The following is a 14,309-nucleotide window of genomic DNA, read 5'->3' as shown; positions in this document are numbered from 1 at the left end:
TAACTAGTAACAGCACTTTAACCTCATGAAATTTAAGATCTCTTTTTTTTTTTAATACAGTTACTTAAATCAGCAAATCTGAACCTGTCTCTACATGGTGGATCTACATCTCTATCAGATGCCAAGACTATCAAAGTGACAATAAGTGAAGCACACTGTGCTGCCGTCTTTAGTGTGTGAGTAAAGAGACTGTCACAGTTCTGATCTCTTTGGATTTGGCATGGAAAGATGGGTATAGGGCTGGTAGCTTGATCTCCTACAGAGATAGGCAACTGGACACATAGTGTTTTAATTAACCTGTTGAGGATAAATCCTGATAATACTCGGGCAGGTGTCTATGGGAAATGCGTGTTATAGCAAAATCAGTCCGTCCTCAACGGGTTAAACTGTTCACACATTATATCATGAATGTTTCAAGAACATGATGAAAATACTTCTATTCATGATGGTAGAAGTGAAATTGTGCCAAAAACATTGTGAAAGAGGTTTGTGTTGCAGCAATCAGACCTGGGAGGTACAGGGCATGGTGCTGTGTGGGTGTTCTCTGAACAAACAATATGCCTTCATACATGCAAACAAGTTCCCTCAGTAGACAGGTATTAGCTCTCTTGATAAGGTCTGAAAAAAGATAAATGTTTCTTTTGCTGGGCCTGCAGCCATAGATTGTCTCACTATGTAAAAGTGAGAACTCCTAAATCTGTTCCGTCTCTTTGTAATGATTGATAAATCTCAAGCTGTAATACATCTAGGTCCTCCTACAAAATGATACAATATGGAAAGTATATTCAACAACATAATTTTTGTGCATCTGTATTCTTTGAGCTTCCTTGCTTTATGGCAATTACAGGTTGAGCTGTAGGGAGATGCCTTATTCCATGAAGATCTCATCAATGACCACTGCATCTCTGTGATCTATCTCACCTCTTCCTCCATTGAATATACAGATGCCTCCATCTCTCCCGTCATGAATCTTGTTATGGCGCAGGTGAGGATTGCTGTCCGTCTTGATCCACACACCAGCCATTGCATTGTCAAATATTTCATTCCGCTCAAGGACGCCAAGACCTAGTTTGCATTGAAGCATGAAAAATGAATAACATCAAACCCTGTACATGGGACTAGGTGAACAAAGAGAGGTATATCTATTAAGTCATATGAATAAGTGCGTTATGATATTCTAATTAACATTTTCAGTCTCCATTTGCCAACACAATCTTTAATAGTCTTTTACTGATATCATCTCTGTCATATGATGCAATAAACTCTTCGATAAGTGAAGTTTAATGTACGGAAGATGTCAACAACTGGGCACAAGACTGCAATGACAGTAGACCAATCAGACTTTACTTGCAAACTGCACACCGTGGTACCACACTATTAAAAGCAAACTCACTGAATGATTGCACAACTTCAGGCTGTCTCTCAAATCGACAACTCTTTCTAAGACATAATTCAGAGAGTGAGAGTGAGGTCTGTCATGTATGGAGTAAGAGGATTCTTTAGAAATGTGTTTCCCATCCTAATTCTACTCCAAGACCTCCTAATGTCAACATCAGGCTTGTCATACATGGTGGTTATTGGTCTGTACTTCACATCATCTCAATAACCTTGCCATTTCACCTCCTGGACGTGGACGCCAATGAACGACGTCATTTCAAGGAACTGCGCATGCTCCAAGTTCTGCAGCACATTCAATGCGAGAATCGCGAATGTGTCTAAGGACTTCACGTCCTCCTAGATTCAGGACTTGCATGACGTCATCGCTTTGCACGCCAATCAAATAGCCAGCCCGCTGGTGGGGACGGGACCATGACATCATAACAACATGTTGTGAACGGCGTGCACAAAAATCGAAACGGGTGAAAATACTGTGAATGTAACAAATGGACTGCAGCAATTTGGAACCGCTATTGTACGAGAGAGGCGTCCACGTCCACATAATCGATAAGTCCCTAATAAAACATAAGCACAAACAAACCAAAGGTGACCCCATGGTACTGATAGCTATAATAACCCACCTCCATTGTAGACGAGAATACCACCATTTTGGCCACCCCAAATCTTATTCCTCTTGATGATGGGGTTACTGCCTGTTCTGATCTGTACACCAGAGTACATGTGGTTGAATATGTCATTCTCCTCCAGGGTACCATGGCCGTTGTCATAGAAATACACTCCAACCTGAAGATAACATAAACAGACATCATTGTAAATATTCTAAGAAGACACTGCACTGTGCACATAAATCTGCCACTTTAAAGCTTTGTACTTTTTGACACCTCACGCAAACCCATTGTTGTTTTTATTGTTTTAAAAAAATGACATCACATTTCCTTTGGAAGCAGATAAAAAGATGTGGTAGAACTTTGGAATGGAATAAAAAGAGGGGAAAAAGTAGTGTAAAAAGCATTTAAAAAAATCTTTAATTTTTTAAATCTTTTAAGTTCCATGTTGATTAAAATAACAGCTTTACTTTTACTATTCCATAAAAAAAAAAACATGATTTTTTTCTAATCTCATTACAGTGATTGGAAGCAATCAAACATCCATGACTCTTGACCCAAATGGTATCTGACCTGTTTGCCGCTGTGAATCCGATTTCTCCTGAGCTCTGGACAGCTTCCCGTTGTGACCCAGACCCCAGCCAGAGTGTTGCTGTACACCTCATTCTCTATGATCAGACCTTTGCCTTTCTCATGCTACATAGAGATGGTAGGAGGCAAACAGACAAGGCTATACATGACTTCGCTGAACTTTAACTTACTGTAAACGCTGAATATTTCGTGAGGTTTTTATTTTTCGCGAATTTCGCGAGTCAGCTGCTATTCGCGAAATTAAAGACACGCAAAAATATTATGTCTGATCCTGCTATGAATGTGACGTACTGTATGAGTATACATTTTTCCGTTCAGTACAGGACTCCATTATTGCGAATTTAACCACCTGCAAAATCGTTGGGAAGTCTCCATTTGCAAAAATTTAGACTCGCTAAATATATGGCATGTACAGTATTTGGTCTCGGTCTTTTGCAAAACCATTTTGAAACATAAAAGATATATCTATGGCACTTCCAAGCAGTTTACTAGCTTACAAGGTTCAATTTCAATATCAATTTTAATACTGATAATAATACTTCTTTGAACCGATAAAAGAGGAAACATTTCTAGTCTTCAAGTGGAATCCTGTGAATGACAGCATGAAAAACTAAAAAAGAAAAACACACAGCAAAACAAAAAAACAAATTCTCTTCTTCCTGAGGGAGGTCATGATAAATGAAACACTCACAGAAGTCCCAAGTAATATAGCAAACTACACTGACTCTATCAATGATGAATTCAATACAGTCATATCTGGTTTGCACCTTTAACAGACCCTACCCCAGTATCTAGTTCTATGGCACACATACCACATAGATTCCTCCATGTTGTCCATCGTGAATACGGTTGTTCCTGATGATGGGATTGCTGTTGGTGCGGATCTGGATGCCAGCCAGTGCATTGCTGTGAATGTCGTTGTGTTCAATCAGGCCCCGCCCCTCACCAAATATGTACACGCCCCCTTGGTGGCCATTGAAGATTTCATTGCCCCTGTGAATAACATGCAGCCAATGGACACAAGCATTGTCATTCTCTGTGATCCTCATTCCTATAAAATTGCAGGTCTTTATTTACTAGGGCTATTTCATATAGTCTATTTTGAATAGCTGACAAATTGCAATGTTTTTCATTGTGCCTCTGCTAACAAATACCTCCAAAAAGTTTTGTCTTGAAAGGTGTAAGACATAATTTTCCACATCAAATAATTAGATAAATCAATAGTAAAGAGGGAAATTCATTGTTATTCTCAACACACACACAAAAAGTTGGGTTAGAGATTTCGGAAAATGAGTGACTTGAAACCATATCACATATCAACTGCTCTTACCGTATTGTTGGATCACTGTTTGATGTTACCCAGACTCCTGCAAAAGTGTTGGAATGGATCTTGTTCTCGATGAACTCGCCTCGACCGTTTTCATGTACGTAGATGCCCCCCGTCTGACCATGGTGGATCTCACAGTGTACCACCGTTGGGTTCGCCCCAGCTTTCACCTCAAAACCAGCAATGCGATTGTGATGGATGTCACAGCGGTCAAAGTTACCCTAGGAAAGAAATGAAATAGAAATATTTATAAACACAAATATATAAACATATATATGGGATATGAAACAGGAAAGAATGTTTGAGAACAATCAACTTTCTCAACTTGGACGTGACAGCCGCTAAAATGTAGTACATAAGTATATTCTATCAATACTTCAAAGGTAATCGCACACCTTATTAGAGTCTCCTGAATATTGTGACAACCTTAGGTTTTCACTGTAAAATAGTACAATACCTACATTCAAGATCTCTAGAGGTATTTTCATAGATCATCACTATCCTCTGTGAAGAATATGAATGAAAAGTAGTGACTCCTGATCAGCAAAGGAACTATCAAACGCACAGCCAGTGAACAAAAGGGGCAAAAAATGCATTTAAGCGTGTAATCTACACATCATCTAATTTATCGAATTGACAATACATGTATTTGCAGAGTCTGCATGATGTCCTGTAACTACGTCAACTAATCAGGCAGATTGACTGGCATATAAAAAAGAATATCTAAGAGGAGTAAAGTATTTTTTCTTTCCTCTTCTGAAAAAAAGAAGGAAAAAATTCACTGACTTTATACATTTGATTGAAAAAGAAAAAGAGAAGAAAGAAGCAAATGACTCAAAGGATTCAATAGACTATAAGCTTTGGTTTAGGAAATCTGAAGATGAGAGAATAAGTTGATGAGAAGTGGATTACCATGCCATTGTCAAATGTAAAGACTCCTACATCTCTACCATGGTGGATATGACTTCGTCTAATGATGGGATTGGCATAGTTCTTGACCCAGATGCCTGCCAGTGCATTACCACTGATCTCATTGTCCAGGTAAAAACCCTGTAGGTCAGAAGAGAAAGTTATCTCATGTTAAAGGCATAATTTACCATTTGCAGATGAAACAAAAACACAGCTTTAGTGATTCAAAACAGTTCTAAAATGTGACTTAGGGACAGAAACAACTGATGTAAACATTTGAATCAGTATAATCAATGTTAAGTAATGCTAAATATACAAAATGTGAACAATACTTATACTTATACTAATAAAGATTCTTCTTGACTAAACCACCTTCAGTTATGGTTTACTGAGAAAAACAGTGATATCTCCTTATATTTCAGGCTTTATTGAAATGTTGATGGTCCGATAGTGATGAACTTGTTTCAAGTGGCAAAATGACAGTACAATTAGTAATGCAGAAATGACATTCACCTTCATTTGGCATATGCATAGAATAATGACGAAAAACCAGACATATATGAAAACACACAAAATGATAGCCAAGTGAAATTCCTGTAGTTCAGACTGATCACAGGCAAAGTATTCTTACCTCAGCATGGTCATTGATGAACAGTCCTACATTCTCACAGTCACTGATCACACAGTTCTTGATTGTCGGCGTCGCTTTCCTACCACTCACGCTTACTGCAGCACCAACTGCACATTTGGAGAAGACACACAAATAAAGTCAAGGAGAAAGTTACATATGAATATATGCACAAACTTTAACATTACTTCAGTTACTTCATGCATCATAATGCCTGTACAAGGGAGAACCCATTCAAACTCAGGTTTGCATGATCTCCTGTCTCTCACACCTACTTAGGAACATATAAATATCCATGGTAATACCATGTCTAGTTAGTCAGTTAGTGTGTATTACTGGAACAGTTCATGTTCGACTGTACTCAAAATACAGACACACAAACATAAACAAACAAAGACACACACAAACACACATACAAGTAAACAAACACACACACACAAAAAGAACTGTGCTTGCCACTACATCTCTAGATCCCGTAAGGAGCACAGCTTTATAGTAATGGGATACCATGTAGTACATACAACTAATGTAGCTAACATCCTGACAGGTGGAATCTACTGATACCCAATACACAGTTTTGCCCTCCACCTTCCATCTCAGTATTCCAGCTGCCAATTCCTATCATACATGATCAGGAATCTTAACGTGGGTTGAAATTTTATCATTCTGTAGACAGTATGTGATGCTGTGATGTATCCCATGCAATCCAATACAATCACACAGTAAACTGATCACACTCTTGCAACAGCCCAAAAAGACACACTTTTCTCACATTTTTTAAACCATAAAAACTGACTTATGTGGACACAAACATATGATTCTTCCCTGTAATTTACTCTTATATTCCGTTTATCTTAATTATCAGGCTGTGCTGCTTTGCAGTCGACATCTTTATTTTTTATGTTTGAGTAAATAGATTTCGGAGAAAAGCAAGAGTATCCATGACCAAGGCATATATTTTTGCAATTCTTTATTTCAACACCATTGTTCTATTTTGGCTTTGAATGATAATCAAGTATTACAAGTTTCTCCAAGTAGTCATTGCCATCTCATTTGACAGAGTGAACAGAATCAATTGAATTCAACTGCATTGAACTAAAAGTGCAAACATTAATATCATTAGAACTACAAGTTTAACAGTGAATGAAATGCTTTTGATTTAATTTTACAAATAAACAATAAGGAGACAAAACAAAGAGGAATCTGCTGCTGCTATGCATACTTTTGTACTAGGCTCATGTATACAATGCACGCACACTGGCGCATTACTGGGCTGACATACCAAGACCTAATGGCCAGTGACATGCACAGCCCTGGCAGCCGTGAGGAGACCTACGTCTTGACTAATATTCCCATAGCAGCTGATGGTGACTTGGCAAATTTTGACTAGGAGACTGTAGCACTACGGAAGGCAGAAGGCAAGGTGGGGTAGTGTGAAGGGGTAGAATGAGGAAGGAGCTGCCAGCACAAGGATGAAGCAGCAGTATACCATTAGTCTCAGGTGAGGGGAGGTTATAGGGCACCAATATCATCATGCTCCTCTTTTCCTTATATGCGTACATTAAATAGAGAGGTCAAACAATACATTATATGTTCCTTGATGGAGGCAGTTTGAAAACATTATATTATCATATATTGTTTACAAATAATATCTATTTCTATTGTTTTACAATTACAGCATATAATCCTTCATGCAAGAAATGGCAATGAAGGTTTCTTTAATGAGCCAAAAGTCTTCCTTGGTGGTAATCATTCCCTTGTATTGCTCATGTGGTATGAGATCACTTCTCTATTTACAAATGGCTAAATAGAAGCATTAATGCCTCAGCATGTATCCACACAGAATATCTTGTGTTTTCTCAATGGATAGAACATGTGCAGTCTGACACTAAAGATGACCACAGCAGAATTTAAAAGATACAGGTGTCTGTTAATCTGGTCTTATACTGTGGAGGTATTAGGAAATGGTCATGATCACTGTAAGCAAGTGACCACAATATAAGCAGGTGGCACTTGAATCCCACTTGACTGTTTCACCATAAGCAAAAAATGAAAAACATGTATCAGCTTTGTATGTGATACCAGGTAATGCTTGTAAAGGGAACCTGTTGCTTACAATACACTAACTCTTTTTTTTTTTTTGCAAACCATAATAAATGCAACATAACATCTGAAGGCCAAATCTAGTATGTAGTTTTAGGGACAATGATAACCCAATAGATACATGGATTGAGTTAATGCAGCAATATCAGTACAATACTTCATTGAAGTTAGAGGAAAATCAGACATTCTATTCATAAGTTATTAATTTGTACAGTTTTGGTGCCACCATAAAAATTAAGCAGTTTGTGACATCACTGCAGGGTAATGATATAAAGGATACATACAGATAATTCACATATCTTTATCTCTTTATATATATCTTTCTAAATCCACAGCACTTTCTACTTTTGATTGGTGTTCATGTTAGCATGTTACATGACTGTGAATCAAAGTCAAAAGTGTACAGGGGTTGCAATCTAATTACCTTATTAACACAGGATGCACACCTGCTTAAACCCCACACACAAAGTTGCACAGGCAGACTTATTACACTTTTTATCTGGTAAATACATATATTTTTCCTATTTGCCAAAAGACCTCTTGGTACAACAGAAGAGTCACAATGATAAAATCAAAACATTGCTTGTAAAACGGGGCCCTCTACAAGCCTTGCTATACACACTTAGATTGTTTGCGGCAATTCAGCATAGTTAATCCCAGTCCGTAGTGACACTTGATAAGTTAGCAAGCCACACATATATCCTTTTAGTCACATTCTGGTAAATTTTACAGACAGCAAACACCAACGACAGGAAGAGTGAATTTAAGGGAGGAATATGTGTATGAGTGATAAATGAATGAATTAATCCCACTATACAAGATCTAGATGATAACAAGCTCCTTATATCTCTATTATTCGTCTCATGAATCAGTCATACAGTAACTTCCCAGCAGCGTGCTCCTATTATGGGATCATACAACATTTGACTCCCAAACTAGAATTGCCTCACTGAACTAAGATTTGTAACTGCAGACTTGTTTCTCCCAGTGGATGCCTTAGTTTAACAGAAGACCGACATGACAAACTGCTGGAAAACTTAGAAATGAATGTGAAGGAGAGTCTTGAGATTGTTCAACCTTCATGAAGAAAATTAAGGCTACATACGGTTTGTACCACTGCTACGAAATTTGTTGTAACATTCACAAGATCTTGTACAGTATACTTGATTCTTTTCTTTTTAAAGTGACATGATGTAAACATGTAAATGACCATTGTAACATCTATAACTGTCAATTTATTTCCATGATTCTACATTTAGCCATTGCTACAATACCTTTGTGACACTGTTATGAGAAATGTTTTATGCACCTGTAATGAAATCCTATTAAGATTTGATGGTCGGACAACATAAAACACTCTTGAGGTAGGGGAAATGATTCTGAAGGCAGGGATCTCAAGAATGCTCCTCATCGAAAGTTATCTAAAGAAACCCCCACACCCCAAATAAGATGAATTATTTTTTATATTTCATTCTTTATAACAATCAAGACTATAAATCAAAGATCACATAAATGTAGAGTTTGTTTCATAGAAATGCACTGTGAAGGAAGTAATAGGCAAAGGCATTTCTGGTTAATCAAGTGTGGAGATGTTCTGAAACTTTCTACAGATTATCATTTTGTATCATTTTGTACAAATTATCTAAGGCAGATTGCACTTAACTGACATTCAGGTGGTGTAAAGACATCGTGATGAATGGCAAACATGTTAAAATTGACTCACCTTGTGATCTACTCCTTATATTACAGCTATCAATTGTTGGCGAGCAGTTGGCATCTACCTCAATACAGGAGTGTTTGTGATGAGGTTGATTGGAGTTGCTTTCTGGGTTAAACTGTGTAGTGGAAGTAAAAACATGACAAAAATGGAAACACAAATTGAACAACCACCCTGAATTCACTATGGTGAAAACCTGATAACTATGATATCCATTCGCATGCTTTTGAGATCATACATAAAGGTAAATTTTCATTATGGGCATTGCATTTCTTTTCTTTTTTTCAAGATGTTGAAAACAGAAACTTATGTGAAAATTAAAACCTTTCATTTCCTATGAACCAATCAGTGATATGCACCTACTATCCATGTTGAACAAGGAACTGTCTAACAGTTCTTGCAGTTGCTCAATTACGAATATCAAGCTGCCACAAGTTTGTATAAGGAATAACATTTTGAAATATCCCCTTTCAATTCATTTTGCAACTACATTGTAGGAATGGATATGCACATGCTGAGGGTATATTCATAACAAAACAAAATGTAATTTGCTCAAGTCATTGGAAGTCATAAACTTTAGAAACATGAGACACATCTAAAGTTGACATGCTCGTAGCTTCTGTCGCCCAAGGGTATATCATAATGACACCATTTTCTAAAGAATGTACATGTATCCCTAAACACAGTGGCTACCTGTGTTTCACTATTTTGCACACCCTACTGATTCACTATACTGTGACCTCTACAAGATATCACAATCAATCAAATCACATATTTTCATATCAATGGGGAACATTCCTTAGCATGACAGACAGTTCAAGATTTATGCCATAAATGTCACAAACAACATTTTCATAAATTTCAGATGAAACAACATTACTGACATCCAGGGAACTGTATCTACTGACAGGATACACTAGACTTGATCTATCTCACAAAGTGGAGATGGATCCATGAACTTCTCAGTTTGATTACATGTTTGAACACAATGTCAAAGGAATCTTCAGGTTCAGGTTGTAAGAGGATTAACTAATACACTATATTTCATCAGCAAATCAGCTCACAACACAGAAGGAATAGTGATATGTGCACATATTTAAAAAAGAAAAATTAAGATGTCAGATCAGCTGATAAATATGCTGCAGCCTAAAACAAACACTTGTGATTCCTTACCCAAACCCCCCCAAATCTATCGTAAAGGCATGGGATCAAATAATGGTGTCAAGACACATGTACAATGGAAGTGTAGTGAAATCACCCATGACGTGCAATACCATTAGCAGATCATATAGTTCAATTTCTTACATGGACATTTCCAGGTGATAGCAATGTGATTAGCATGTAAGATGGATATCTCAGTCAGATCACAGTGTTTTCTCAACAACTTCAGTTTGCTGTCTGTGTGTGAAAACACACATGCATATTCCTAATAACATGCATGGCTCGACATCACACAAATATCCAAAAATATTCCCAAATCAGTTGGATTTGGGATTTGCTTGTTTGTTTTAGCTTGTTTGTTTGTTCCTTCTTATCATTTTTTTTTTTCTAAATCAGACCATGCTTTTCTAACTATCAAGGCAATACATCTTTGGGTCAACTTCAGTACAATTACTGCCAGTGCTTGCCTCATAAACCAGTTAATCAAATAAGACAAACGGAAAACATAAGAGAGCAGACTGCCTCACCCGTATACTAATGTAGCCTAGGTAGGCATCCTCACATCCTTCAATGAACCTAAACGTTGATTCCTTGGAGTTTTCTACAATCACACTGTCTGGAATGTGGCCTGGGGCTGCAAAATTAACGAATGAAGAATGGGCAAATTAAATATCCACTCTGGGGGAAAAAAGGCATGAAAGATCAATGGAAAAAGGAAGGAACAAAAGTTGGTGAGTCAAAACGAAGAGTGAACTGACACTCTGTCATTGTAGCTGTCAGAAGAATTATCTGTTGCAACGACTACCTCTCATGCTATCATAGGAACTTATTTAGTGTGCTGAAATTGACATTGCATTAGAAAGCTACTGTTGAGGATTTATTGAAGTTGGATTAAGATTTCATAACCAATCTGCTCATTTCACTTATTCCTGCGTAGATTTTCACTTAATGTAACTTACATCCTCTCAAAAATTACAAATTTCATTTTCTATTGCATTCATATTTACATTCAAATTTGGCCTTAACAAGCATGAAAGATATTCACATTTATAATATATATTTTCATACTCACTCCAATCAACTAGAGCACTCAGTATTTAAAAACCTACCTTATGTGGAATTGTAAAGAAATACTCCCTTGATCATTTGTTTTGTCATTGATCCATTAGCTCATTTATCAACTTTTATGCTAACAACATGATCAGATTTACTTTCAAGGCAATGTAAAGTGTAGTTCATTAAATCTTTACAACTTTTTTAATCAGTCAGAATTAGGTCAATCCATGCATCACTTGTGAGTAAACAGATTGCAAAATCACTTGTATGATATTCATTATTTTACAATCATGGTCTCTTGTACAATCATCAACTGGTCATTGACCTGCTGACAAGAAACTTTAAACCTTTATCAAATTGTGTCCTTGCAGGGAAATCAGTGGGTCAGCTAATAGATGAACTGAGAGCTCAAAGGTTGAAAACGAGTCATACCAGCTCCTAGAATGCAGACAGGGGTGTCTATGTACAGCCACTCGCCCGTATAGACCCCTTCATGCACAAGGATGAGTGTGTATTCATTGCCTTCCACTGACGAGAGGGCCTCATCTATGGTGTCATAGTACTGGATGTCGCGCCCCTTGAACAGCTCAGGATTGTCATGTACATAGGACGCATACCCTGGTTTGACGTGAACAGCCGTATACTGCAAGAAGCAAAACAAACAAACACATCATTTCACTACTTTGTCATGGCAAATTTGTCTGAATCTGATGAAAATTACGTCAATTTTTTTCCTAAAACTGATGATTTTAATTGAACTAAGTAATTCATGACACAATATTTTTGTCATATATAAAGGTGTGAGTACGGAAATTGGTGGGAATGTTTTCACGAAACTCACACACAAAAAAACAGTCTGATCAAAATGCTTAAGTATTATTAACAAACAATGAACGATTAGCAACAATTCGCATACATCACTTCACATAAAGACGCATAAGAATGTATTTCTTTCTGAACTGACCAGTCAGACGATTATGAGTTGATATACTATTACTGAGCAACTTAACAGTCTACACATTCATCATAAGCTATGTAGTTACAAAAAGGGAATTCATACTATATTGGAAATAATTGAAACAAAAAAGTTTATCTTTTTAATTCATATTTTGGCCACTTGCAAGGCATTGTCTATTTGTCTCACTTAACCTTAAGTGTTCATACACTTGCACTATCCTTACGATAATCCTTGACAAAATTTTCATCACAAGACACAACATACAGTTTCCCCGATTCCAGTGTTGCACCTTTAAGTCTTAAAGGTGAACCCACATTCTGCAAGCACCAAACAACGTGGATCTGATGTCAACAAACCCTGCCAAGGAGAAATCACAGACAGACACACGGCCTGTGCCCTGACTACTAGGCACAGCTGTATGACTAGGCAAGAACTCTGCTATGCCCCCCTGAGGGCTCTCACTCAAATGTATCTTATCGAAACCCTCTCTCTCTGTCACTCCACTCCCTGGCATCGCGCAATTTTCCTGATGAAATCCACACAGTGAGTAACTTGAGAAGGAAACTAACATTCATTGTTGATTTCCAGAGAATCTTGGTGTTACAGGAGGGAACTCTGTTTAGAAGCACTGAGTCAGGGACTACACAGAACGACAGCAAACTCTACAGAAGAGTCGTTTAGTAAACATTTGGTCCAAAGTTGAAAATCCTGTCCCCCATGAAGAGTATTTATTACTACCAGTAAAACTTACACCGATATAAAAACACTTATTGATTCTTGTCATTTTGTCTTTTAAATGCATGTGTCTGCAGAATGTCTCATAAGAATAATTCAAAAAGGTTTATCATCTAACCTGTGAAGATGAAAAATGTTTTAAAAGCGCATAACTCACCAGAGTTTTGAAACTCTCCTTCCATATGTTTGGCACATCTAGCTTGTCGGGTTGGACAAATTTGAACTTGGTTGGTGCAGGTCGCAGGAGGGGAAGGGACAGCTCATACACAGATTGATACAGGCGTTTCCTGTTCATTACCAACGGGGGAAAGAATCATAATACAATGTAATAACAAGTGGGGCAACGCGGACTTTGTAAACATATACGTCATGTATGATTTGGCCACTGCAAACTTCTTGAAGGCAGTAACCGCAACTAGCTAGACATCAGAAAGAGTCTGCAACAGACAAACAGTATGCAGTCTTGGAAGGTTATCATCTTTATACAAACAAATGAAGGTAACCAAAATACATTGTACAAATCATGATGTAACCAGCTTTAATAAGAAAATGTTGTCTAAGGCTGTCCTGGGAAAATTCTTCTGAGAATCTGTATGTGATTGTTAGAGTTTTAAAAAAAATGTATTATACAAGTTAGATTTTTTCCTTTCTCAACATTTTTTCATCCTGAATATGAAAAACATTTTGACAAAATTTCTAGTACAGAGCACATACAGAAGAAAGATTGGTAATAATTGATGTAAACTGCTTACTTACCATAATGTGAGGTCATTGGCAAGTGTGTTGAACCTCTTACAGACACAAGCTACATTGCATAGATCCTTCTCCAGCAGGTATGACAGGATTTTGATGAGGATTTCATCTGGCATCAAAAACTCCAGGAAATTGTCATCTCCTGCCGGGGCTGCCACAAAACAAGAATCAGACACTTTCAGTACCAATGCATCATCAGCAAGTCTGCTGATGATAACAAGAATAGGAGGCATTTGTGTCAGGTCATACTCTTCAGATTGATACTCCTGGTGCTGACAATGGAGATACTGTCAAACAAGATATTTTCGCCGCATTAAATTTTCACAAATTGGAGCTGACGGCCTTTTTCGCGGCATGAAATTTTTGTG

At 37.4% G+C, this 14,309-nt stretch overlaps 1 protein-coding gene across 2 annotated transcripts in view; it reads right to left on the bottom strand.

Annotated features, from left to right (window-relative positions):
• Nucleotides 1-14,309, bottom strand: part of LOC139718057 (F-box only protein 11-like) — a 62,131-nt gene that overhangs the window by 3,472 nt on the left and 44,350 nt on the right. For both annotated transcript variants that reach the window (XM_071629548.1, XM_071629550.1), the window contains exons 4-15: nt 13,945-14,092; nt 13,346-13,475; nt 11,928-12,138; nt 10,967-11,073; nt 9,285-9,396; nt 5,462-5,568; nt 4,834-4,971; nt 3,925-4,142; nt 3,407-3,587; nt 2,577-2,699; nt 2,019-2,181; nt 922-1,065 (exon numbers count right to left, since the gene is read on the bottom strand). In XM_071629548.1, coding sequence (XP_071485649.1) covers nt 922-1,065; nt 2,019-2,181; nt 2,577-2,699; nt 3,407-3,587; nt 3,925-4,142; nt 4,834-4,971; nt 5,462-5,568; nt 9,285-9,396; nt 10,967-11,073; nt 11,928-12,138; nt 13,346-13,475; nt 13,945-14,092 — 1,782 coding nt within the window. The remainder of the gene's footprint in view (nt 1-921; nt 1,066-2,018; nt 2,182-2,576; nt 2,700-3,406; nt 3,588-3,924; nt 4,143-4,833; nt 4,972-5,461; nt 5,569-9,284; nt 9,397-10,966; nt 11,074-11,927; nt 12,139-13,345; nt 13,476-13,944; nt 14,093-14,309) is intronic.

This window comes from Diadema antillarum, unplaced genomic scaffold (assembly GCF_040938485.1).
Source record: "Diadema antillarum isolate AM-2024a unplaced genomic scaffold, OU_Dant_1.0 scf00000087, whole genome shotgun sequence".
NCBI lineage: Eukaryota > Metazoa > Echinodermata > Echinoidea > Diadematoida > Diadematidae > Diadema > Diadema antillarum.
The sequence above is the reverse complement of the archived record's forward strand: the minus strand, read 5'-3'. Positions and strand labels throughout refer to the sequence as shown.